The 27,272-nt window shown below is 47.0% G+C and overlaps 1 protein-coding gene across 1 annotated transcript; it reads left to right on the top strand.

Moving 5' to 3' along the window:
* Positions 1-2,172: 2,172 nt before the first annotated feature.
* Positions 2,173-14,668, top strand: LOC122389761. Its single transcript, XM_043382103.1, has 3 exons — positions 2,173-2,377; positions 9,028-9,195; positions 13,286-14,668. Exons 1-3 carry the CDS (start codon positions 2,269-2,271, stop codon positions 13,627-13,629), a joined length of 621 nt encoding a protein of 206 aa, XP_043238038.1. The 5' UTR covers positions 2,173-2,268; the 3' UTR covers positions 13,630-14,668.
* The last annotated feature ends 12,604 nt before the right edge of the window (positions 14,669-27,272 follow it).

Genomic DNA, 27,272 nt, shown 5'->3' with positions numbered 1-27,272 from the left:
GAGATATCAATGCAAAGGATTCATCGATTGAATTTAAATCGATGTCATTTTCCTTGCATGACTTCGGTCAAAGTTTTTTTTTCATTATTCCAAAGTGATCAGGCGTTTCATCATCATCGGCATTATTTATTTCGCATAACCTCCGCATCTCCACGGCTTTTCGGGTCAAGTGTCAAGTTACAGTAAGAACATAAAAACACACAGCAGTTACCTACCTACACTAAAGAGATGTAAAGATATGCTAAATGACACAGAGATAAAAACAGTGGCGACTCCCCCCCCCCCCCCAAGCGGTGAGTAAATTGAAGTTGTACAATCCTGATGCGAAACGCCTTTAGCGCCTACCGATAAAATTATGTCTTTGCCTCCTTGTCCACAGCATGCACCTTGTTCCATGTTGAAACAGTTCCATATGCCATGGGAAAGACCGCCTACCAAGCTCCGTACGAACATGAGGCAGCTGAAGAGCGTCACCCAGCGACGCACGAGTTTCTCTTTCGGAGACCTCTGCTCTGTATGCGATCTGATCGCGGAGGGAGTCTGGTGCGTAGGAGCTGGACAAAGTACGGTATAACATGGCGACGTCTCTCTCCGTGATGAGCCGCTCTACTGTGGGCCAGTTCATGTCGGTCAGATGAGGTGTTATATGATCGAAGCGGCGCAAATTTTTCACGATCCTGACACATGGTTGATTACTTTTTGAAGTCGTTTACGTTGCGTTAAATTACACCCGGCCCAAACAGTGGCACAGTTCAAAATATGTGGGAAAACCAGACTTTGGACGAGGAGTTTTTTCACTTCTTCGGGAAAGCGACGCGACATTTTAGACAAACCGCCCAAGGTTGCATAGCAGCGACGAATAACTGCAGATATGTGATGTTCGAACGTAAAATTTTTGTCCAACACGACACCGAGTACTTTAATTTTCTGCGCCTGGTGAAGTGTGGCACCATCAAATTTTATATGAAAGTCAGTACTGAGCCTTCTGCGAGATGAACTAACCAAGATGATGTCACTTTTCTGGGGATTTATCTTCAAACTATTTTGAACAAACCAGTTGTTAGCACGGTGAGAGTGGTTTTTGGACACTGTTTTGGAGGACAGTCATGTCTTTTGGTGCGCTCCGGTGAATGAACTGTGCGTCGTCCGCATATAACACCACCTTATTGTCGGGCAGGTACGAGGTAAGATCGTTTGTAAATATCAAAAATAAGATTGGCCCTAAAACTGAGCCCTGGATCACGCCGTGGTCCACGGGAACGGCGGCACCAGATCCCCCTCGGGCCCTCTGACACCGACCGCTCAGCCAGTTCTCAAACCAATGAGAGTCAACGCCGTACCACCCTAGTTTGTCCAGGAGCCGGCGATGCTGGACGCTGTCTTAGAGGTGTCAGCCGTCGTGAGACAGCCGACCATCCCCTGGTCAATACCGTTGGTCAGGTAACTGACAGCGTCCAGCATCGCCGACTCCGTGGACCTGCCCGCGCCTGAAACCGTGTTGCTCATCACAGAGGACGTCATGGGCTATCAGGTAATCGAGCAGCTGCGTACAGACAACACGCTCCGCGAGTTTCGCCACTGTAGGTAAAATCGAAATTGGTCGGTAATTAGAAGGGTCATCTGCGCAACCTGATTTAAAGATAGGCAAAACAGTAGCGCTTTTCCAACAGACAGGGATTACTCCGGATGTAATAGACGCATTTATAACATTTAAAAGGTGCGACCCTATCACAGAAAACGTCATGCGCATCATTCCCACAGTGATGCCGTCGTCCCCAGACGCCTTAGAAGATGACATAGATTTTAGACAGTTAGACAGCTCAGGTAAAGTGACCGGGAGGACCCGTTTCTCGATATGTAACAGTTTTCGCATGATCCCGTGTCAGCAGGCAGCAGCAGGCTGCTGCCGGTCAGCAGGTGGCGCGCTGCGGTCACATTGTGCAGCGTTGCTTTGGCGGTCAGCCGGTACCGTGACCGGCGCCGTGCCGCTCTGCCGGTCAGCAGGTCGCGCGCTCTCCGCCGCTCGTCGGATCTCCTCTCTACAGCGCGCACTGTCCGCCGTCGGCCGATAAACGGCGCCGTGTTTGCCGGCGGCCAAGGTCCGTGTAAACAGAGCCGACACCTGGCCGCCGCGGTGCGTCGCCGCCGCCGCCGCCACTGGCTGGCCGGCGCGCCAGCGACCGACAACTCGCGCGCGCGCGCGCCCGTCGCTCCAGTGGTGCACGCGCGCGGCGCGCAGGCAGTGCGTCGCGGCACGTGCGCGGGGGTATGGTGATGGCCTGTGGACGGCTGCCGGGGCGAGGCGGCGGTCCGGTGCAGGTGGTACCGCCACCGACGGCGCTCCTGCTGCTGCTGCTCCTGCTGCTGGTTAGGCCAGGTGAGTGGAAGTCGGACGGGTCACGGTGTCCGGCAGCGCGTTCGTGAGATGCCATCCCAACAGACGTCATTTGCATTCTGCAGGTGTGCCATTGGGGTGTGTCTGGTATCTGCCTCGGCACGTGCTTATGGCGGTGTTTATTTTGATGAGTCGCATTTAACTGTCGCTTATTTGCTTATGGTGGCAACGCCATGAAAAGGCTGTCACTGATTGGAAACGGTGCCGGTGCGGGACAACAAACTCAGCAGGCTCGCACACGTTGGCACCAGTTCCGACAAAAGGTCGGCGTCAGGGGCGCGTCGGACTCATTGTTCAAGTGCTCTACAGTCTACACCCTGCTCTACACCTGTCTCCAGTTTTGCCCGCCGAGCCTGGACTGGGGACTCAATCTTATCGAGGGCCCCGAAAATAGCACTGGGCGCTGAGTAGCGCTGGAATTTCAGTCCATATGAAAGTGGCGTTTGCAGGGTTATTTCATGTACACATTTGACAATACCGCAATCATTGCATGTGGATGTTGCATCAAATAAAGTACATAGGAAGGCTCTTACGGCATTATATTACTACACCTAAAACGCCTTTTGGGCGAAGAACGAGCGAGCGAGGTAGTGAGCCCTGCACGTGCGGAAGGGCGAGAGGGTACTTCCAAGGGACTTGTGCAAAGCACCCTTCTAACCGGTCGCTAGCGGTGTGCCAAATTTGAACGCAATCGGCCCAGCCGTTCCTGAGATCTGGAAGCGGCATTCTGCACGTGCGCACGTGCAAGCGGGGTCCAAACTGACTTTTGCACGGCACCCTACTAACTGGTCCCCAACCGTGTACCAAATTTGAGCGCAATCGGCCCAGCCGCTCTCGAGATCTGGGAGCGCCCCCTGCACGTGCGCACGTGCAGTAGCATCCTAACCGCAACGCATGGGAATGCATTGCCTGGTGGGTGCCTACCTGTATGCCAAGTTTCAGCGAAATCGCTCCAGTAATTACCGAGTTATTGAAATGGGAACAAAATTTGGCACCTCTTCTTTTTTGCATTTTGCACGTGCAGTGTAGGTCACTCACATAGATCAAGAGTATACGACCTTTTGGTAGAAGGGATGCAGCTACCCTACAAAAATTACCGCAAGACAATCGCCCAAGCGGCTGCTGAGATATGGGCCTCTCAAAATCACTACTTTTGCAAAACAGCTTGAACACCCTTGACTTTTCACGTGGCACGTGCCACGACGGTCACTGAGATGTATCAAAAGTAGTCAATTACGGGGTAGAAGGGATGGGGCTACCCAGAAAAAAGACCGCAGGCCAATCGGTCCAGCGGTTGCTGAGATATAAGCCTCTCAAAAGCGTTACAGGCCGGGCCGGGCCGCTCATACTGAGATTTTCCCCTTACATTGAAAAGACTCGCTTCGCTCGCTGCGCTCGCTCGCTCGTAATTATCATCTTTTAAGAGACGTTTCCCTTCTGTGGCTGGATTACAGATTCTTCCCAAGTTTAAAAATTTGACAACGATAGGTCCGACAATTTAAATCGGCTTCTAATTATTGGTTTTCTACTAAATTGTACCCCGGTTCCCGACTAAGGGTATGAAGGTTGGAATTTGCATACGATCCCCTCGGCAATTCGCTCCTGATTGAGCTAAACCCGCGCACCGACGGGAGCGGATGTTCGCCCCCTGAGGTTTTTTCGCCAATAGCGGTAAATCCACGGCACGTAGTGCCGCGAAATTTGGCATGACTATATCCCGATCAATTTCACACAGTGTGCAAGGCTGAACCTCCTACCTTTCAAGGTCAATTCACCAGGTCACTTCGAATGACTCGACCTCAACTAACTTTTTTGCAAATTTGTCACCATGTCAGAGCTACAGTAGATAACGGAGTCCTTTGAAAGTTGCAGGATGTAATGAAGTCATAACTCGTAAGTAGCTACAATTTTTATGTCACGGAATTTTGATATCGATAAGGTCAGGTCAATTTCTTGGCCTTCCCATTATAAGTCAATGGGGGAAAATCAACTGCCTGATTTCTTCGCTTAAAAGCGTCGGAATAGCTTAACCCTCGCCCGTATTGGTGTTTGTCCAGCCGCGAACGTATAAGGGGGGTCCGTTGGACCCCCTCCTGCCGTTTCGCCCCTGATCGAGCTAGAGCTTCGCGGAAAAAAACGACCGTGTGGCCCGTGACGAGAGGAAGCCGATGATACCCAATTTTAAGGTCCTAGGTCATCGGTTGACCTTCCAGGTCAGGTCAATGACCCAAAGGTCGGGAAAATCGGGACCTGTTAGAAAGTCGTAATGCGTGGTTGCTACGGTTTTTTTCGGGGCGCTGATCACGAATATCATGTTAGTTTTGATCACAGATGATGTCTTCATGCATTTAGACCAGGTCGGGTCAGGTCAGGTCAGGTCAACCAGTAAGGGTATTCGTAGTAGGTGGCAACCACAGCTAGCTCTGACAACTTCGTAACATGTTACGAAGGCACCAAAACTACATCGTAAATTTTAATATAATTATTTGACAGATGTGTAAAAATGCAAGTGTCAGCAAGGCCGTTCCGTCGCCCATTACGTTGTAAAAAACACTTTAACTCCCGACGTTTCGCTGTTTCCCGACGTTTCGCTGTTTACTGTTTACATCATTCCCATGACTAAGCAGTAAACAGCGAAACGTCGGGAGTTAAAGTGTTTTTTACAACGTAATGAGCGACGGAACGGCCTTGCTGACACTTGCATTTTTATACATCGTAAATGTTCAAATGGTTGCTAAATTCGAATTAGCTCCAAAAACCAGCCTAGAAACATGTAAAACTCGAAAAAGTGAACCGAGGTCATCAAAGGTCAATGACCTGACCTGACCTTCCGGTGACCTTGACACCCATCCTAATGCATGGAAGCAACATCATATCCCATGTTTGAACGCTTAAAACCACGAAAAGACTGCAAACGCGCGGCTAATGCGAGCCGACATACACAGAATCGCGATTCCGGCCAAACATGGTCTCAAAAAGTAGGTCACAGGTCAAAGGTCATTAGAGTCAGGGTCATGAAATATTCAGGGTATGTGTAAAATTAATTAACGCGAGGCTACTGAAAGTTTCATCGCGATCGGCCGCTGTTTAAGCGAGTTATTCGCGAAAAACCGAGGGGGGTGGGTCCGTTCAACCCCTCCCCCTATACGGGCGAGGGTTAATATACCATTAATGACTTAATATACGATCAACCTTGACTACCTTGAGGCCTTTTTTGCTCTTGGGCAACTGTAAGGTTATGTGACGTCATCAAATGTCACCGAAGGTTTTTTTTTGCCAATAACTCCTTACAGGAACAAGATACAGCTGCGAAGATGGTCTCATTGTGTTCAGCTCGTCAAAGCGCATCGAATGATATACATAGTAAAATTGAGGTCACGTGACCTGAGGTCAACCTTAGACCTTAACCTTTCGAGGTTAAGGTCTAAGGTTGACATGTTTCGATCACAGGCATGTTTCGATGCGGATCGACAAGAGGGTCACGATGGTGCTATTAGTTTGTTCCAAGCTTGGCTACTCCGAAAGTTATTCGAGAAAAAACTTCATACCTATCTAGCGCCGCTTTTTAACTATTTTGACCCCTGTGATGTCATCTTTGACCTGACCTGAAAATGACCACAGCAAAAATTGTAGATCTTGTTCGTGTGTACCCCATGCCGTTTATCGCTTGTCGCTATCTTGCTTTGTTTTCGAGATCTCAGTGGGGGGTGGGGGTGGGGGGGGGGCGGTTATCTGCCCCCTCCCCTGACGGAACTATAAGCTGGCGCGGGCCCCCGTCGGTGCGCGGGTAAAGCTACGCGAAAAAAAACTGAGCCTATTTGCCGTTACTAGACGCAGCACCTGATACGACTTTCAGGATCTCTGCTCAAACGGTACCTAATCTTTGAGTCTGAGGTTAGGTTTTGACTCCTACCTATATCGGCTCCTTTGTTTGTAACAAATTTTTGGGATAAAGGGCGCAGAGCGATAGTTTTCGCCCTATCGTAGTTGTTACGTCCAGCCGCCTCGAACGATATTGGTAAGTTAGTAGGGTAGCCTGGGGCAAGACGCCCCAGATAATTTATTTTGCTACATAAATTTTGTCACACATCACCTGGAAGGCCAAAATATTCCTCGCGTATGTAGAAAACCAATAGGTCCGGCGAGGGTTAAATCAAAGGTCAGGCACTCCAACTTTGAACCTTCTATTGGTAAGGCAATTCTGTAATCGCGGGCAAAAACGTCAGGATCCAGTATCGATTGTTGATAGTTACATTGCCTTTGCGCCAACACAACCAGAAAGTGCTATTAAGGTCATTAACTGCCGAAGCAATGAGTTTATGGCAGGTTTTGTGCACCTCCTGCCGTTTGATGGCCATAAATGGCAGGACGGCGGCCGGTGAGCCCGCTCTGTCGCGGGCCTTTGTGACCCGTACGACGAATGACTCGCAGTCGGCGGGCGCGGAATGGGCCGATTTTGCTGTCGCGCAGCAGGGAGGCCGCCGTGCCTGTGAGCCCGTGTGCCACGCACGCCTGTTGACATGGTAGTCAATCTGTAGTCATCAAGGTGCCTGCTGCATGGTGGGTGAAAAACGCAATCAGGAAGTGAATAGTTATCCACGAACAAGAGAACAGAAATGACATATGCAAGCAAAATGTTGAAATATACTAATTTACGCAAGAGTTGATATCAATTTCCTTCAATTAGCTCAGGTAAGGCAGTCGCTTTCGTCTGCACGCTTTAAAGCAGCGAGTAGGTATACTCAATCGTGGCCTTTTAAATGTAGGATTGAAAGTGCATGGTCACGCAGCCAGTCAGTGAGTTCACAGTTGGTAAACGGACTCGCGCCGTGTACTGGCTGACTCATAGTGCGTTGATGGGACTGTGACTCGAGAGAGAGAGAGAGAGAGAGAGAGAGAGAGAGAGAGAGAGAGAGAGAGAGAGAGAGAGAGAGAGAGAGAGAGAGAGAGAGAGAGAGAGAGAGTGAGAGTGAGTGAGTGAGTGAGTGAGTGAGTGAGTGAGAGAGAGAGAGGAGAGAGAGAGGGGAGAGAGAGGGGGAGAGAGAGGGGAGAGAGGGGAGAGAGGGAGAGAGAGAGAGGAGAGAGAGAGGAGAGAGAGAGAGAGAGGGGAGAGAGAGAGAGAGAGAGAGAGAGGGAGAGAGAGAAGAGTGATAAATAGTAAGGTAAAAGGTAAGGTAAAGGCAGCTTAAAATGGGAATACGATAGAAATGACTCACTATTTTTGTTTTATATGCGAGAGAAAACCAAGCAGTATTCATCAGCTGAATGTGCAACAGCACTGCATCATGCATGCTTCTTACAATGTCCTGAGTGGTCATCCTGCAAAATTCAGGGCTGACCACCCCCGCCCCCCCCCCAAAGTGAAAGACGTTCAGCTGTTGTTGACGTTCAGCTATGTTGTATCCTCAGCTCTCGCCGCTCTGACGACCTCCGTCGTGACACTCCAGCTTTCTTGACCGACTCTATATTAACCCTCGCCCGTATTGGTGTTTTTCCAGCCGCGAACGCATAAGGGGGGGGGGGGGGTCCGTTGGACCCCCCTTGCTGTTTCGCCCCTGATCGAGCTAGAGCTTCGCGGGAAAAAAACGAGCGTGTTGCCCGTGACGAGAGGAAGCCGAAGATACCCAATTGTAAGGCCCTAGTCATTGGTTGACCTTCCAGGTCAGGTCAATGACCCAGAAGTCGGGAAAATCGGGACCTGTTAGAATGTCGTAAAGTGTGGCTGCTATGGGGTGTTTCGGGGTGCTGATCACGAATATCATGCTAGTTTTGATCACAGATGATGTTTTCATGCATTTAGGCCAGGTCGGGTCAGGTCAGGTCAGGTCAACCAGTAGGGGTCGTGCCGGGTATTCGTAGTAGGTGTCAACCGCCTCTGACAGCTTCGTAATATGTTACGAAGGCACCAAAACTACTTCGTAAACGTTCATATGGTTGTTAAATCGAATTCAGCTCCAAAACTGGCCTAAAACATGTCAAACTCGAAAACGTGAACCGAGGTCATCAAAGGTCAATGACCTGATCTGACCTTCAGGTGACCTTGACACCCACCCTAATGCATGGGACCAACATCATTTCAGATGTTTGAACGCTTGAAACCACGAAAAGACTGCAAATGCGCCATTAATGCGAGCCGACATACGCCGAATCGCGATTCCGGCCAAACATGGTCTCGAAAAGTAGGTCACAGGTCAAAGGTCATTTAGGTCAGGGTCATGAAATTTTCAGGGTAGGTGTAAAATTGATCAACTCGAGGGTACTGAAAGTTTCGTTGCGATCGGCCGCTTTTTTCGCGAGTTATTCGTGAAAAACCTTAGGGGGTTGCATCACCCCTCTATACCGGCGAGGGTTAATGGTTGACATTTGGGAAGACTGCAAATTTTGATTTAGGGGCAAGGATGCTTGACAAGGTGATCGGTGTCCAAGGATAAATTTGGAAACGGGATGCACCATTCGATGCGTTTTGGGCTTTATCAAGTTTCGCGGCGTTACGTGCCTCGCTTTTTTCCATACACAATCAGTATCTACTTTTGGGGTTTTCGGTCAGTCAATCCGTCACCGGCCCCCTAGCAAAAATCCCTGGCGCCGCTCCTGGCCCTATCGTTCTCACAAGCGTCTCCTCCTGACTTCAGGCGCGGGAATTCAGTGCTACCACTGCGTCAATCGCTCTTGCTACGACGACGTGAGCTGCAACCCCAGCGGTGTGCCCGTCTGCGACTCGGGCGGCAGCCGGGGCGAGCTGATCGCCTGCCCGGCGGACGTCTCCACGTGCAAGGAGGACGCATTCGAGGACGATCAAGGCGAGTGACGGTGAGCGGATGAAACAAGAGCAACTTACACACTCCCCTTCAAAAGGTTTATTAAATGAGTGATGGGCTTGTTGAATTATTTAGAGGGGTTAGTAGACAAGTGAATTTCAATTTCACTCTCATTTAGACCTGATAAGTCATTAAGCTCCAACATCTTCCCCAAAGCGTTCAACAAATCTCACACACACGTTCGTCGTTCTACACTTAACTTTTGCATAAAACGGCGGGCCCGTTAACCCGCGCCCTGGTGGGGTCTGTTTATAACGCGACCTGGTGGGGGGAGGGGCTATTTTTTGCCCCCCCCCCTCGTATCTCCGAAACTACTGGACGGATCCGCGAAATTCAAACGGCGTTCGAAAGGCCTGTCTAATTTGTCGAAGGAAACCAAATTTCATTGACCTCGGGGTCACCGATGACGTCACAGCTCAGGTCAAAGATGAACGGTTAACCTCTGAAGCATGTCTTGCGTGACACATTTTGAATCAAGGCGTTTAAAGGTAGGATATGATCTCTCTCCACAAAATCTGAGCTAGTCCCATTTTCTGATAGTCAACAAATTATACTGTAAATTAAAACCATTTTGCCAAATCACTACCTTGCCGCCAATAGCTCACCTTGAATTTACGTTACGTAAGCGCGGAGCGCTGAAAATGACGGTTGAACAAGTACCTACTTGCATCGCTTTTAGTACTAACATGAAATCCTCTGAAGCGACCGTATTTCTGATCTAGATTTGCATCATGTCTACATAGCTTAATCCGCACCCCGTTGGAGTCTGCCGAGCAACGCTCCCCGTTGGGAGGGGGCCTTATTTCCCATTGAACTCCCCGTGACGAGCTGCATCGAATCGATACCCATTTTATGCAAAAAATATTAACTTTGAAATTTGACCTAATTTGACCTGACCTTGACCTGACCTTGACTTGACATTCACCAAAACATAATCTAAACTGACCCCAAAGGCTGCCTGACCCACATAATCGCATTTGGCGTATAAAATGGACCACCAGGGAGCTATGGATCACCCGCAGTAACCTCAGAAGCATATTACGGTTATTTCACTGCGATGCGGGTTTTGTGAGCTACATGCATCACATAATATTTTCAAACTGTGACCCTCAGTGACCTGAACTCTGTGACCTGACCTGGTATCAGTGACCTCAAATAGCAAAATATGCGTTTGACGAACAATACCCCTTCGATGATTTTCAATGAAATGCATTTTACTCGATTTTACAACGCATTTCTTGAAATGCCTGTAAACGGTGAAAATTTGACATTTGACCTGACCTGTGACGTCATCGGTTTGAACTAGGTCAATGAAATTGGGTCACAAGGTAGTTCCCTGTTGGGGCTATACAACGCCATTGGTTGCTTGTCGCTATGTTGCGTGGTTCTCGAGATCGTAGGGGGGGGGGTGGCAAATTGCCTTCCCCCAACAGGGTGCGTTGCTCGGGAGACCCAACGGGGGTGCGGGTTAATCTGCCAAATCTGCCACCCTCTCTAGCGGCGAAACAAAGAATCGAACCTGGAAATTAATGTCCTTAGCGTAAAGCAGAAGCCTGCCTTGTTAACTGCACAAAAATTTGCGAAGCTCAGTTGGGCAACGGCTGGCTGGTGATTGCATGTTTTTTTATTTCCTGCTTTCAAAAAATATTTTGGTGTCAAAACATTGTAAATATCAAAGAAGGTAGATAATTTTTGCGTCCCTTGCTATAGTCGTGATACATTAACATGCGTGTACTGTGTCCCAAACAGTTTATTTCAGGATGTAGTTTTATGGCTAACAAATTGTACTGATTTAATGTTACTTCGGTACCTTGGGGTAAGATGCCCCCTGTCCTGATGGGGAAAGACGCTAAATCCGTAGGCAGCTGTCCTTCATCAGCCCGTCAAATCATTTATTACATACTTGTGATGAGAGACAAAAGCCGATCTGGGACTATTGAAAGTTCAGTACGGTCGGGTGCTCCCCATACCGGTCTCTCGGCCCACACAGCGACTTTTTGGGCGGCATTCGACTCTGAGAGCCCTCACGACGGCCTCTATGGGCCCCATTATTGGCTCCAGGGCCCCTCACGACATCCTTTGAGGGTTCCCACGTTGGCTCCACGGGCCGCGCTGGCATCTGAGGTCCCCACGATGGGCTCGAGGGCCCTCAAGCATCATGAAGACCTATAAGGGCCCCACAGTGGTCTCCGAACGCCACCACGGAGGCTTGTTTGGCCGCGCTGGACTATGATGGCCCTAACGATGACCTCTGAAGCCCCTTACGACTACTTTTGAGGGCCCTTACGATGACGTTTAGTGTCTATTATAGGCTCGAAGGGACTACTGATTCGTTCAGGCGATTCACGTGCCCATTTATGTCACTTATAGTGCAGGGGGCATCTTCCCCAACGCCAGGGGGCGTCTTTCCCACCCTGTGGGGTAAGATGCCCCCTTTCACTTCTTCAGGAAAATACTTAATAGCAAAAAAAGTAATCATGTTTCAGGCACGAAATTGTGATATTTTTGGAGAAAAATGATGTCGGCTTCCGTTGAAACTCCAAGTTTTTGCTTTCCGATCGTCATTTTCGAATAATATATGACATAGTAAAACCCTGGGCATCTTTCCCCACTCTCCCCTAAATATATATATATATATATATATATATATATATATATATATATATATATATAGTTCTGGTAGACTTTTTCTTTTATTAATTAAAAGAGTTACAACAGCTTTACAGAGTTGTACAGGATCTCTATGAAGTAAAGTCAAAGCACGTGTGATATCATGAAAAATACCCCCCCCCCCCCGCCAGTGCAGGGCGAGGGTTAAGTAAGATTGATCACTGATGACGACATTCTGTGTTCTGTGAATGGACGACTGATGCTGCCTTTGTGTGCACTTACAAACTCCCCCGTTATACTGTATGTGTATAATGTGTATGCCTGATCAAAAGGTCAATAAGATTGTGAGAGATTTGCCCACCTATACCAGGTCAATGCTGTTTATTACGGCGCTCTTCCACTCTCTCACGTATGGCACATGTGAATTAGGCCTGTGATAGTGCACCATTGGTGGCTAATCTCGGTGGGTGAGTGGGCGGCACCACTGGGCCCGCTGAGTGGGCGACAGGGGCGGGTAGCGGCCGTATCGGTCCGGCCCGCGGCGCCGGCCGACGCACTATCTGACGCCCGTCGCGCGCCTCCTCGAGTAGCCCGTCTCGCCGGAACGGTGGCACGCTGGCGCCATCGGAAGCTAGCTCCTCTTATCATTTTGATCAGAGTAGTGGCTCGCAGATATGATTGCATGCCTTCGCAGCAATGTGTTGGCACGTCATGCATCCTTGAGGACTTAGCAGAAGGTGATGAAACCTAATTCAATATACCCTGCACACAGAAAAATATTAACACCGTTAGCGGTGTAATTGCACAGTACATATCTGAGCACTTGAGGAAAGTTAATTTAGTCCCTTCCCCGCTTACATTACTCGCGCTTCTAAATGAACACCAGGAAGAAGGTAATAGAACACTGTTAGGAGGGTTGGGTGTTTTGCTACATGTAGTAAAACACCCAACCCTCCTAACAATGTTCTATTACCTTCTTCCTGGTGTTCATTTAGAAGCACGAGTAATTTAAGCGGGGAAGGGACTAAATTAACTTTCCTCAAGTGCTCAGATATGTACTGTGCAATTACACCGCTAACGGTGTCAATATTTTTCTGTGTGTGGATGAAACTGTGTGTCATTGCTTGTAACGTTTTGTGATATCATTCAGGGTATATTGAATTAGAATATCATTCGACTTTGAGATAAACCTCTTATAAGCTTAGTTTTTTTTTTTGCGCTTAGAGCGTGCTGTTTTTCTCTTGGACTCTCAATTGCATTCGAGAGACAAACATTTGTGCTGAGTGTTCACTGTTCACGCTGTTTTGTTGGCATCTTGCCTCCTGCATCAACAGTCCACACGTTGACCGAGCAGACTCGCTCAACAATGAGTCACTGGCGAGACGGTCCGAGCATTCGGCTCCGGCTGGTAACCGCGCCGATGGCGCCCACCTGGCTCACACGGCAGCGCTGCCTGTTTCAGGTGTGTACCGCAACTGCGGCAACCAGGGCGACCAGGACCCGCGCTGCGACGACAGGTTGTCGTGCACGTGCAAGACGGACGGTTGTAACGTCGGCCTGGTGGCTGCCGGTGAGGCGCCGCCGCCGCCGGCCGCCCCATCGCCGGTCGGCGGTACGCTCTGGTGGTGGCTGATGGCCGTGCCGGCCACGGCCGCCGTGCTGCTGGCCGTGGCCGTGGCCGTGGGCCTGCGGCAGCGGCGCCGCGCGGCGCGCCGGGCGCTGCCGACGGGCGCCGAGCCGGAGTGGGCCGCGCCGCCGCCGAGCGCCGCGCGGCCGACCGCCACCGGGCACCACCGGCTGCTGTGAGCCGCGGCCGATCGTTCGGACACCGGTCCCCCTCCGTCCTACCGGCTCCGGCCGGGCCGGCCATTCCTCCACCAGTGCATCGGTTGAGTGAGCTGCGAGCAAACTAAGGACACAAGTGCTAAACATTGTGCAAACACTGCTGCCGTGCACAAAGCACTTTGGGCTGTAACATTGCTGAATGCAGTGGATGTGTTCACTGTTCACCACGTATGCGATTGTGCGCACTGAAAACAATTATACCCGGAGCTGGCGAATTCAGCCTTGCACTGCGGGTGGTATATGCGGATTAACTCGTCATGGTCCAGATAGAGGGTAAGAGGGTAAGCAGACTACCCCGCGTTATTACTAAAAAATATGCACCGTACATGCAGTCCGAAGATAAGGCAGGTATATACCCAGCACCGGGCATTGTCCCCGCGGGTGTCGAGTCATTGGCATAGCCCTCACTGAAAGAGTTGGAACTACTCGAGATATCGTATACGCGTATCCGTGGATGGCGAACCTTAACATAACCTTTCCTTAAAGAGTTGGATCTACTGGTAAATTGTGAAGGCTCAAACACCACAACTACAGGGTGATTTTTATACAGGGCAAAAAATGAAGAGCAATGGCGGTACCAGAAAACACATCAACTGACAGCAAATGTATATCTTTGTAATAAGCACATTCTGACATTTCATTTGCACACAAAAACTTTGAGTTTGAGTTCCGTTTAGGCTTACAGAACGTGCTCGAAGTGAGCACAGTTTTAATGCACGCAAGCCTGGAGTAATTGGCGATTTTGGGGAAAACATTTTGTTGTGCGCCATTTTCACGGAACTTCACAACAGAATGAGTCCCAAGAAGTCTCTAAAAGTTCCTGAAAACAAAATGGCAAACAATTTCCTTTCACGTGGATATACTATTTTCGCGTTTATTATATGTTTTGGCATCTCTAGGCTTAAAGGGACCCTCCCACCTTAACATTAGTTTTGAGTTGAGATAGCCAAATTGGTGGCCATGGCCTGCAAATACCGGTTTGGGCACTCACAACATCGAGAAATGCTTTAATTCGAAGATATGGAATTTCAAACTTGCAGTTTTCGGATTCTAAGGGGCTAATGCATTGGTATGCCCCCTTAGAATTTGTGACGTCAGCGGAGATCTAACGATTTTTAAATCTTAGACTAAAACCATCGTTAACACGTGGTGGTATACGCTGCTTTGCGCGCAACGTCTGCCGCACTTTAAGGCTGCCAAATTATTGCTTCCAAATAAAGTCGCTAGTAACAGGGAGATCCCAAAAAGTAAACAAAAGTAAAAGCCTAATATCTTGAAAACCAGTGAATATTTTTCGGTGAAATTTGGTAGATATTCGTTTTCGCTCTTTCTGAACCAAGGGACATCACTTTCATGCCAATTCAATAACTTTTTTGAAGGTGGGAGGGTCCCTTTAACAACTTTTTGCCCTGTAAAAAAATCACCCTGTAGATGGCGCTGTCTCATATACAGTTTTGAATTACAACATTTTTTTGCACCAATGATAGGTATATTGGCACATTGTTTGGCGGTTTTAAAGTGGGGGCGAACCTGCAATTGTTAGGGTGCATCTTTAAAACCTCTGCAATACTCATCACGGGACGATTGGCAACGCTTTTTCTTCCGAAACTACCAAGTGAAACCATTTTAATTCTTATATAGGTCACGAAATCAGTGGCGACACAATTTCATGTTTTCGGGCGGTCTGCATGACTGCTGGTGATAGGGTCATGTCACATTTTCTGTGGGAGTTCGATTTTACCTTTCCAACCGATGTGAAACTTTCTCACCGGTGTTTTCTCGGCGTGAGATTGTCATTTTATAGATATCTTCCCTCAAATATGGACAAGCGTGGGTGTTTTTTGGCCCCTCGTGACTTGGTTGGCGAAGAGTATGGCTTGGTGGGTATAACCCTTCTCTTAGGGATTTGTGGGGTGCGTCTGCCAGGTAGGCGTCAATGAATGCCTTTCGATGGTGGGGTCGCGAGCCACTGGTGCGCGAATAGTCGTGGAGGGTTACTACTTTCCAGAGTGAATTGCGAAGTGTAATGCCCTAAATTGACTCCTGGGAGGGTGGTTAAAAATGTTGCGGATAGGATACCCGCGAGGCACCGGTTTACTCGCTGGTTTTGGGTGAAATTGTTTCCAGTGTATGACATATGTGTATGCGTGCTATAGCTTCATGGTAAGCTTGCGGTTCACAACTGTGTCACGTAACATGTGTTTCATGTAAACATCCAATCATTTGCTTCGTTGATTTTTCAGTGACGCATACACACACTACAACACAGTGATTGGTTTTCCATCCCCTTTAGCGTCGAAGGACGGGTGGTGAGAGCATGGCTTCGAGTCGATCCGGCGCTCTATCACTGGAGACTCCTGACAGTCTTCGGTTGGTGGGAGCAGCGGCGGCCAGTTGAAGTCAATTGAGTGGGACATGTGGCCGTGTCCGCAGTCCTGCTTCGAAAGGCACGTCAAATTTTGGCATCTAACTTCCTCGCTACTCGGAATCTCCCGACCAGAGGCCTGTTTCACTAACAAATAAAGTGTGTAATTACAAAGAAAAAACTTGAGTTTAGAAGAAATAATTACCAACATTTGAAATTTGGATTTCACGAAACCTTCGGGCATGAATTTTGAGTTTACAATTTACCAACTTTTTTACAAGAAAAAAGTTTGTAAGAAACATCGAAATCGCAAACTTTCTGTTTCACGAAGACCAAAAACTTGAAAGGAAACGTTGTACTTACAAACCCGAAATTCCAGTGGCCCTTACGTTTGGAATTTTATTACTTTTTGTGCAATGATGCAAAGCAATCAATTATTTAAAACAAATATGATATGCTGAGTCATTATAGCCGTTTTCACGACGGAACTTTCGCAGAGGAACCTATTTGATACCTGAAAAGTACCTACTCTTTGAGGCCTTAACATCCCTCAAACTGAAATATTTATGTTCAAAATAATTTTAGAAGTTTAAATCCGGGCATTCTTTGCCCTCAAATCACTTATTTATTTACAAACACAGCAATTTTCGGTTCTAGTAGCCCACCTTTCGACTATGAGGTATCAAATCAGCGTGGCAACTTGCTCCCTCTTTGCTCCCTCGGGTATCTAATTCCGGAATTCTTAAAAACAAGGAAAGTATATATCGAGTTCTCTTTTATACCTATTCAGTTATGTTTTAATGGTGATTAAAATATGGCAAATTTTTTGATTACATTTCATATAAGAAAACACGCAAAACAATGAAACAAAAATAACTACGGCAGATAATTACCTTCAGGTATCTAATTCCGACCAATCAGCACCTCAGTAGGATATGACGTCATACAAGAATGGTGGTGAAGGCCGTTTGCAGTCCCGGCCGGTAGGTCACGTGACCGCCGGGCGCCTCGGGTCACGCGGCGGTCGGGAGTCGGACGCGGGAAGTGGTGGCGGGCGGACGCGCGGGGCATCATGGTTTGCTTTGCTTGCTTTGTCAACTTCATATAACTTACTATCGCATTCGTGTGAAAGCCAAACACTGCTCAGTGCCCTTAGAAATTGAGTTTTGGAAAGCTCAAGTCCCTATAGCTCCTCAGGTTGGCAACAGTTGAAGCCTCATCTGAACCCATGTGAAAAAACGAGGGTAAGGAACCTTGTGTTGCTTTTTCTTTTACCGTCATAATTATCTCAAACCATCACAATTTTGAGTTGCCACATTGTCTGCTTCACTACATTCGTGTAAAACTTGGGTGAAGGCTGGTGGCTCAAAGAAAGGTGAAGATATTTCTTTAAGTGCCTAATCCGTGAAATATCCCGGCTTTACAAATCTACACTTTTCATTTTCTCCACGATACATTTTTTAAGATTGTTTAAATTTAATCTACATTTGTTAAAATCGGGGCTTTGGTTTTGTGTAAACTAGATCATAAAGTTTACTATAGATTTGTGTAACCTGATGGCTGAAGAAAATAGTAATTTTGCTAAAATGATGTGCGGAAATTTGTTGCTTTCCAAATCAAATTACTCATACCTATATTTCATTCAAAATTAGGAGGCATTATTACTGTTTTTTCTTGTAACATGAACTGAGTTTGGGTACGGTGCTCCGGAAACGTTGTGGAACTTTAAGCTAGCTAGAGCAGTTTCCATAAAAATTGTTTAGATAGTTGACATGGCTTGTTGACAACTCTTTTGCTGTTTCTAAAAAAGTGAAAAAAATATTTTCCTGCATTAAGCACACAAGGCATGTTATTCTCATAAGCTATCGAATGTGTGTGTGTGTTTTTTTTAAGCTGTTTTTTTTTAAGCTTTTAAGCTGTAACTTCAGTTACTTCACTTTAGAACATATTGCCCAGAATGCGTCACTGATCATGAGCTGGTAGTTATATCATATCATATGTAGCAAATACATAAATGAGAATAGTGTGTCATGAATTGTAGTGCATGCTTCTGGATCATCTGTAATTACATCAAAGGCTCGGCTCAAGAGTGTCCTGCCGACCAGCTTATGCCCAACCCTTTCTGTCCGCAGAACGTCGCCTGCGACTCCCGCACGCCGTTTGCCCCGGCCGTCCGTACTGGTCTTCGCGCTGCGAGCCGCGCTGGAGTTCGCGGCGGCGTCGTGGAGCTCCCATCGGGACGGCGTGTGATGCCCGCGTCGAGCTTATAAGCCGTGAGCTTCGATTGGCGGCTCACGCGGTCACAAGCTGTATGTACAGCCTCGGCCCCGACGACCCCGCTAATGGCCGAGACCGGCATACCCCCGGCATGGGTCCGCTGTCCGGCGCAGCGCTGGCCGCCCGCATGCTACTTTTGGCTGTATCGCTGCCCAGCGGGAGCGCGCTCCACGCTGCGGAAGAGGTACACGTTGCGACCCGACTGAGGACCGCAACCGGATGGTGACATGTCGGCCTCTGCGCCCTGGCCGGGGCAGGCGTGACTGACGTCACAGTGGAGGAACGCCCAAACAAGACCAGCCCACCGTCGGAGCAGCATGGAAATAACATGTTCTGCCTGGACGTCGGACCCGGCGGCCGCAGTGCACCTGCACACGTGCGGAGAGGGGCGCTGGAGGCTACTCTGGAGCTTCTGCCATTCCGCGGCGCGACTGCTGGCAAAACGGCGGCGATTGAGGCGGTTGGGAACAGCTGCAGCAATGGTGATGGCGGTGATGGCGACATGGCGGTTTGGGAGCGTATTTACAAATTGCAACCGAGCTCCGCCGTGGGGTAAGGCGGGCAGGGGTTTTCGCACTACGGCTGCGGTTGAACTACCGTCTGTGGTAGAAACTTCAGGACGATGGCGCGTTTCATACGAAATCTGGCGCAATGTTTGTTTGCTTCTGAGTCATTGCTGTGAATTGTGGATTATTTGAGTTTCTTTATACAAACATAAAATAGTATTATGAAACATTGTGTGGAAACTGCAAATACTGATATGATCAATTACTTAGTTTGGGAATTGATACACATTTTGTAGAGATTTGTCTGGCAAATGGTGTAACAAACCCTCAAGCCTATCATGATCTGAAGCTGTTGTAACAAATCAAAATTGCTTTGATGTTACATAGTACCTTGTTGGAAAGACTGGAGCATGGTTCAAGATGATGTGTAAAAATTCAAGATTTGTGTGAAAGCTTGTGACTGAAGAACGAAAACGGTTCTATATGATGGCTCAATCAAACATAGAAATGGACGACAAAAGTAGAGTTTCAAAATTCCTGATTCCAGCATGTGAGAATAACTTAAGAAATTCATAGTTCTTGTAGTATTGCATTCTTCTGATGTACAGTTATAGGTTTTGTTAGGGTATTTGAAATTCATTGTGTCAGTTGAGATATAGATGGATTGAGGACAAATTGTAGAATCATTGCATGGTAGCTAGGTACTTGTTCAGTAAAAAGGTATGTGATGAATGCCATGAGAAGGTTTTTTATGATTTAATATATGGTCGTTGTACCTACAAAAATGCAAGCTTAGCAACTAGTTTCTGAATCAAATCGAAAGTATTTGCCATGAATGTAAATATGTACATGCAAGGTATGTCAATAAATTTGTGTGATGTTGACCAGAGAGCTTTATCATCTAGGCATTCATGTCGCTTCTTGCATTAGGTGTTAAGCATAGTAATTACGGATTAACTTTGTGCCAATATGTTGAGTAATAATAGACAAATATATATATATATATATATATATATATATATATATATATATATATATATATATATATATATATATATATATATATATATATATATATATATATTGAGACCACCCAATCTATATATCAAATATAAATATATATATTGAGACCACCCAATCAATATATAATGAGTCCACCCAATGTGCTGTGTAACCCGTCTCAATATATATATTTGTGCCAATATCTTCAATGCACAATGTATGTAGCATGTCTACAACCCTCATTGATCCTGCTATAGCTATAGGCATTTGGCACCAGCAAGACCAAGGGCATGAACTTCACAGTTGCTCAATTCCTTTTGTCATGTACCACCAGTCACTTTTTTACTTAAGGTGCACATAGCAGTGCACACAACAATGTGGAGAGGGCCTACACAAAAACAACATGATTAGTGTGCACTATGCACAGCATTGTACCCTGATTATTTGAATATTTTGATCACTCAACAGTCAACAGTCAGGAGATAATTATTGAATATCACATTTATTATACATCACTCGTCAAACAAGAGCATGATGACACACATTTTGACAAGCAATCATGGTAGTGTTCCAATAAGTTGGACAGTCATCTCCCTGGGCGTCATTTTTCCAGGAAGGTACCTCTGCAGGTGTTGTGGTAGGCTAGGTTGAATTGGGTTAAGTTAGGCGAAGTAAGGTGGTTAGGACCCGGTCAGACCGTAGGGCCTGGTCAGGTTGATTTTAATCTTTCATTCTAATTTGACATATATACCTATTACCTATGTATGTTTTTGCTCCAGCCTGAATTTCATTAGGTAATGAGTTAATTTTGCTTTGTTTTTATCTGTCTTGTTTTGTGTTTTTGTCCCTTATATTTTGCCCCATAGGCAAGGGCTTTTCCAGGGAAGGTACGGTGGAGCATGATTGGAGGCGCTCAACCAGACGGCATATTAGGAGGGCATGGTTTCTGAACGCGCACTGATGCCTGATTCAAGCCAAGCTGTTTTCATGCGGGGCGGCGCGCTACTTAAAAGTCCCTAAAAGAACGGGAAGTGATGCCGATAGAACCTTCAATCATTCTGGGCTAACGCCTATGACTTGGAAAAAGTCGCGATCCCAATTCAATCGAAAACCTGGGCTCTTGTTCAGCAGGAGGTGTATGAAGAGCCACCCGCCATAAGCACTGCTCAACCGCAGGCACAGGTTTAGACGGCGTTGGTCCGCATCAAAGCCAGTGTGCTGGAGAATCCATTGGCTGAAATGCTCCAGAACATTCGCCAGTCGCCACTGTGTTTTTATGAAAGGTGGCTTCAAGCTCAGTTAAAAAAGTACCAGATTGTTTTACTTTTACAGCGGGAAGAAAGGTGTCCGGATAATTTCGTTACACCCCCTGTAATGTTCAAATGGTTGCTTAATTCGAAATCAGCTCCAAAAACTAGCCTAGAAACATGTAAAACTCGAAAAAGTGAACCGAGGTCATCAGAGGTCATTGAGCTGACCTGACCTTGACACCCACCCTAATGCATGGGACCAGCATCATATCACATGTTTCAACGCTTAAAACCACGTGAAGACTGCAACCGCGCGGCTAGTGCGAGCCGACATACGCCGAATCGCGATTCGGGCCAAACATGGTCTCGAGAAATAGGTCACAGCCAGGTCAAAGGTCATTTGGGTCAGGGTCATGAAATTTTCAGGGTAGGTGTAAAATTGATAAAATCGGGGGTATTGAAAGTTTCGTCGCGATCGGACGGTTTTTACGCGAGTTACTCACGAAAAACCGATAAAGCGCACCCAAAAGGCAGAAATATGCACATGCGATATCCTATACTGCGAAAAAAGGTGCATCATTTTTTAACGTAGCCGACAAATTGTAATTACCCTAGGCTCAGGCAGATGTATGGTAGAAAATCCCCCAAGTGAAATACACTACGGCGGAAATAAAATACCCTACGGCGGAGCTCGGTTGCAATTTGTAAATACGCGGTTTGGGACTTCATCTCAGCGCGGCCGCCGCCCAGGCGCCGCTGCGCCCGGCTGCTCAGCCACCTACCGGATGGCGGGGTGGCCCTTACGGCCCTCACGCCCGTTCGGTCTGCGGCCACGTTGTGGGGTGGCGGTCGCGGGGTTAGCGGCGTTGGACTTCGTCCTTTATCCAGACTGCACCGTACCATCTAAACGGATGGATCTGCCAAGAAAGATGACATCCAAGGCGGCTATGAGGCGATCACAAAGCTTCACCAAGAGCTTCTCCTTCATGGGGCCGGCCGGCCGTTAAGTCGCAACACCGGCTGCCGAGTGCCAACAGCTGCGTGCGCTGGCGCCGACGCGTTGTGGGCCGCGCTGCTGACGCCCAAGCTGCGATATCAACCATCTATGAATAAGTGGCAGCGGTGGCGGCTTGTCAGTTGTTAACGTGCCTTAACAGACGTTGCGAATAGCCCGCGTTGGAATCGCATGGTTGGCAACACAACGCAAGTAAAAATGGGCTTCCTTGATGAACCTACTTTTTAAGCATTGTAGCCTTTGTAATTTTGGATGTTTTGCTGTAGATATTATTTTCTACATATATACTATATAGGCACTCACGTGCTTTAAATCGCGCATTGCAATTGAACCATGGTAAAGACAATGATAAATGAACTGAGAGCTGACATGCCCCATGCTTTGTGTGTGTATGTGTGTGTGTGTTTTTTTTTTTTTGGCGAGTCGATAAAAGTGGTTTTGGACACTGGATGAGTTTTTAGGGGTGTGGTGAGGGGGATGTAATTCCACAGACCTTCTGTCAGATTCACTAATGCAGTAGGTCTGTGCGGTGTTTAGTTATCGGAGCATTCTTTGAAAGTCGTGAATAGGGCCACCGAGTACCTAAAGCCGTGATATTCCCCCACAAAAACTTCTTTTAAATAACCGGGGATAGGTAGGTACATGAGCAGAGTAAATGCTATTACGAAAGCCTATCACAATGCTGAGCCAATAGGAAAATCCATAGATGGAGAATTGTGCCGCGTTACGGGTGCTCGGGCGCAGCCAATCCACCGTTACCCCAGCGGTGACCTTGACCCGCATCGTCTGTCTCGGCTCCAAAGCCAAACCGGCGTGGAATTGGGAGCGTTCGAGCACTCATGGTCCAGCGCAATTCTCCACCTAAATCCATTCCTGATACACATTTGATTGCTCATAGTCATGTAACCCCGGTAAATTCACCCAACTTTCATATTGGTCGCTCCATAGACAGATGGCCACAGAGATCAACAAGGCCATTGTTGCATTCATTTAGTGGAGATCATTAAAGGGACCCTCCCACCTTAACATTAGTTTTGAGTTGAGATAGCCAAATTGGTGGCCATGACCTGCAAATACCGGTTTGGACACTCACAACATCGAAAAATGCTTTAATTCGAAGATATGGAAGTTCAAACTTGCAGTTTTCGGATTCTAAGGGGCTAATGCATTGGAATGCCCCCTTAGAATTTGTGACGTCAGCAGAGATCTAACGATTTTTAAATCTTAGACTAAAACCATCGTTAACACGTGGTGGTATACGCTGCTTTGCGCGCAACGTCTGCCGCACTTTAGGGCTGCCAAATTATTGCTTCCAAATAAAGTCGCTAGTAACAGGGGAGATCCCAAAAAGTAAACAAAAGTAAAAGCCTAATATCTTGAAAACCAGTGAATATTTTTCGGTGAAATTTGGTAGATATTCGTTTTCGCTCTTTCTGAACCAAGGGACATCACTTTCATGCCAATTCATTAACTTTTTTGAAGGTGGGAGGGTCCCTTTAAAGAGCCGTGACAGGCCACAAGTCGCGTGACATCATACGTGTAACGACCAATGACGTCGGCCTGCAAAACCCAATGGAAGCGGCTAGCAGCGTGCAATAAAACAGGGCTCTGCTTTCTAAATGTCTGTCGTGCGCCATAAATGAATATATTCTTTGTAGCCTGGCAACTCAGTATCTTTTTTTAACTATTGTACTAGTATTTAATAATTTCATAATTTTATAATTGTGCTTACGCTTTATGTTGATATTAGTGATAAATCCTTAGATAAAGTAAATCGATGTGATATTTAATAGAAAAATAGCAAACTAACGCACCATTCATTCGAAAGCTGGGGAACCTACTAAAAAGAACTACTAAAATTCCTGAGGAACCAAAGGATCAAATGGGGATCAAATAGATGCCTGCTATTCCGTCGTGAAAACGGCCTATATGCTCTTTCACTTAGCACATTCCCTACGAACCAGCTACGAGCAATAAATAAATATCGTCATGTTTTGTCATTCGCGCGCCATAATTGCATTCAACAGTCTTCTGCTGTCAAATGCTTTACGTGCTATTTTCTTTCAATAATAAGATATTGTGAACTATCATTTATACCATTCAGAAACAGCATCATTATTTTTAATTTATTCCTGCAATTTCTGACATGAAAACTAGACATAGGTTGATAAAAAGAAGCAATATCTGTAACATGTTTTAGTTCTTGATTAAAAACAATTTTACTGTTTACAAGTTTATTTACCAGTACCAACTCTTTTTATCGGAGGTGCCGCTGGTGATGAAGTTTAATGAAATCCGATTTTACATAGTTTGCAAAAATACTTATGGGACCTATGGGACCGTATTAGCGCCGGCGAAAATCACGGGACATTAGTGACAGGGCAGACTGCGGCGACCCCTAGGTTGATGAACAGCAGAAGGGAGAACAACATTCGACAGATGGCAACACTAGACGAGATAATCAGGCAATACTTCAATATTAATGGGAAAGGAAATAATGCCAATGTTTTGCCCTCACCAAGCATGTTACAACGACAATGGAATTATTAGGTATAATAAATATGTGAGTAGCAAATCCAACAAGAAATAAAATCCGTGAAAGAAAGGCAACGCTGGAAAACATCACCATAGTTTTCCGACGCCGAAAGAGTTCCTGCACACCGGTATCTGCCATCAGCGAGAGTAAACCTAGGATCCTAACAGACCCGCCCACCGCCCCACCATCACCACATTCGGTGGAGAATTAGGGGTTTTGGGGGTGCTCGAGCACCCCCTGAAATTCAAAAGTCACCATGCAATAGTGCTCCAGGGGTGCTTGAATTACGTCTGAGACACAAACCGTGCTTTGCGTTAGTCGCGAGTAGTGATACTGCTTGGAAAACGTACCTATACGTGCTTTTCTACGCAATAATTAAAAGCTTCCAATCGCCAGATGCTAGAAAAGCACCCCCTGGGATTATGACAATTCTCCGCCCCTGGCTCGGGGCGTCGCGTCTTTCAGCTACGCAAGAAGGAATCGGCAGACACCTGGGCGAGCGAGGAGGGGAAGCTGAGACCGTGTTTCCGCCAAAAAAGAGAAAACAACCAAGGTAGGTGGTAGGTAACTACACCTGCGCTATCTACATCAGCTGCCCGCATGACACTAATGAATTGTAAAGTTCAAACACTTGTAATCGCAAGTTTTTAGTGAAACAGGCCTCAGATGGTAGACACAAACGACATGTTTCATTAGAAGGGCTGTGCCGTAACATCTGCGTGGCTCGGGTTACGCTTTCGTAAATCTCTTCTGTTATAGCAAGCGGAAAAAGAAAACTCCGAAGCTGTGGCAAAATATGAGTAGTAAAATAAAACATTACACATTTTGCTTACACTACGTGAGCAAGGTAGTGTGGTAGCAGGTTTACTGAAGGTTTTCAAAAATCATGCATTTTAATCTGCTATAGGGGCTTCGCGATAAATTTGACACTTCCACAGCTCCGTTGGAAATGCTCAATATCTCAGGAAGTCACTGATAGATTTCCACCATTCAAAATGCGGACGATAGCCCAGTTCGTGTAAAATTCAGCGCACACATGTTCATCGCGGCACACGCTGCCGATATTGTAGCCCCAGATTACCGCGAGCCAGGTCGTTAAAGATCACCCAAAACTATCTCAGGGAAGCACCTAAAGCTGTTTCACCTCAGCCGAAAAAGCAAATGCTTCTCTTAGCGGCATGGCCAAGTGACGCGTGTGAAGCGTGCTGCGATTGATTAACACCATGATGAGGCTTCCCTGGCTGCGTTTGCTGGCTGCGTTTGCCTAACGTCTACACTGAGGGAAATATTCAATCCAAATAAAAAAGTAAAGTGGTTTCATTTTAAACTCTGAGTTTAGAGTACAACACTCCTACTCCACTAAAAGGTATAGCATGGCTTTTTTAATGAAAAGGTGCAGGCATACCACCATTAGAGTAAACCACCACTTGAAAAATGACGTCACTCTTCGATAAAGGCACTCATAAAGACACATCCCTTTGGGCTTTGACAGGCACTGTGATACAGAAAAAGGTGTGTGGTGAGTTCTTAAGACTTAGGCGCCGCTGCGTCCCCTGTGAAATGCATGATCAAAGCGCAACTAGCACCTTTGCCCACCTAGTTCGCTATCACCCTCCTGTGTGTACTTACATACCACCGTACATGACCGTACTATGTCATTAAGCTGAAATGGAATGGTCAATATTTTGTGAGCGGTTTTATCAAACCATTCCTTGAACATTATTTCAAAAGGCGCATCAACTCGTTGTGAACCAGTGCTCAACAAATATCCAGTATATCAGAGAATCTGCTCCCTAACTTTACTAACATATGTATATCGAGTCAATCGATCGTTGTGTATTCGTAAAGCTAACAGTTTCGGATCATCTCGATCCTTTTTCAAAACTAACATGAAAACACACAATGACAGCACGGCACACGAAATTCGCGACACGTTATTACGAGCGAGCGAGCGCAGCGAGCGAAGCGAAGTCTTTTCAATATAACGGAAAAATATCAGTATGAGCGGCCCGGCCCGGCCCGGCCCGGCCCGGCCCGGCCTGTAACGCTTTTGAGAGGCTTATATCTCAGCAACCGCTGGACCGATTGGCCTGTGGTCTTTTTTGCTGGGTAGCCCCATCCCTTCTACCCCGTAATTGACTACTTTTGATACATCTCAGTGACCGTCGTGGCACGTGCCACGTGAAAAGTCAAGGGTGTTTAACCTGTTTTGCAAAAGTAGTAATTTTGAGAGGCTCATCTCGACGCAGCGGCTTGAGCGATTGTCTTGCGGTAATTTTTATAGGGTAGCTGCATCCCTTCTACCAAAGGTAGGATATTCTTGATCTATGTGAGTGACCCCCACTGCACGTGCAAAATACAAAAAGAAGAGGTGCCAAATTTGTTCCCATTTCAGTAACTCGGTAATTACTGGGGCGATTTCGCTGAAACTTTGCATACAGGTAAGCACCCACCAGGCAATGAATTCCCATGTGTTGCGGTTAGGGTGCTACTGCACGTGCGCACGTGCAGGGGGCGTTTCCAGATCTCGAGAACGGCTGGGCTGATTGCGCTCAAATTTGGTACACGGTTGGGGACCGGTTAGTTAGGGTGCTGTGCAAAAGTCATTTTGGACCCCGTTTGCACGTGCGCACGTGCAGAATGCCGCTTCCAG

The sequence above is a fragment of the Amphibalanus amphitrite genome, unplaced genomic scaffold (genome assembly GCF_019059575.1).
Source record: "Amphibalanus amphitrite isolate SeventyFive unplaced genomic scaffold, NRLGWU_Aamphi_draft 000370F_arrow, whole genome shotgun sequence".
In the NCBI taxonomy this organism is placed as follows: Eukaryota; Metazoa; Arthropoda; class Thecostraca; order Balanomorpha; family Balanidae; genus Amphibalanus; species Amphibalanus amphitrite.
Note: the sequence above shows the minus strand (reverse complement) of the source record. Positions and strands in the feature narration are given on the sequence as shown.

What these genes read in the sequence shown, in the direction of transcription:
- LOC122389761 (XM_043382103.1), top strand. Translation starts at nt 2,269, where the DNA reads ATGGTGATGGCCTGTGGACGGCTGCCGGGGCGAGGCGGCGGTCCGGTG. An exon ending in CCTGCTGCTGGTTAGGCCAG is followed by an intron (nt 2,378 to 9,027) that starts GTGAGTGGAAGT and finishes TCCTGACTTCAG; the next exon opens with GCGCGGGAATTCAGTGCTAC. An exon ending in CGCATTCGAGGACGATCAAG is followed by an intron (nt 9,196 to 13,285) that starts GCGAGTGACGGT and finishes TGCCTGTTTCAG; the next exon opens with GTGTGTACCGCAACTGCGGC.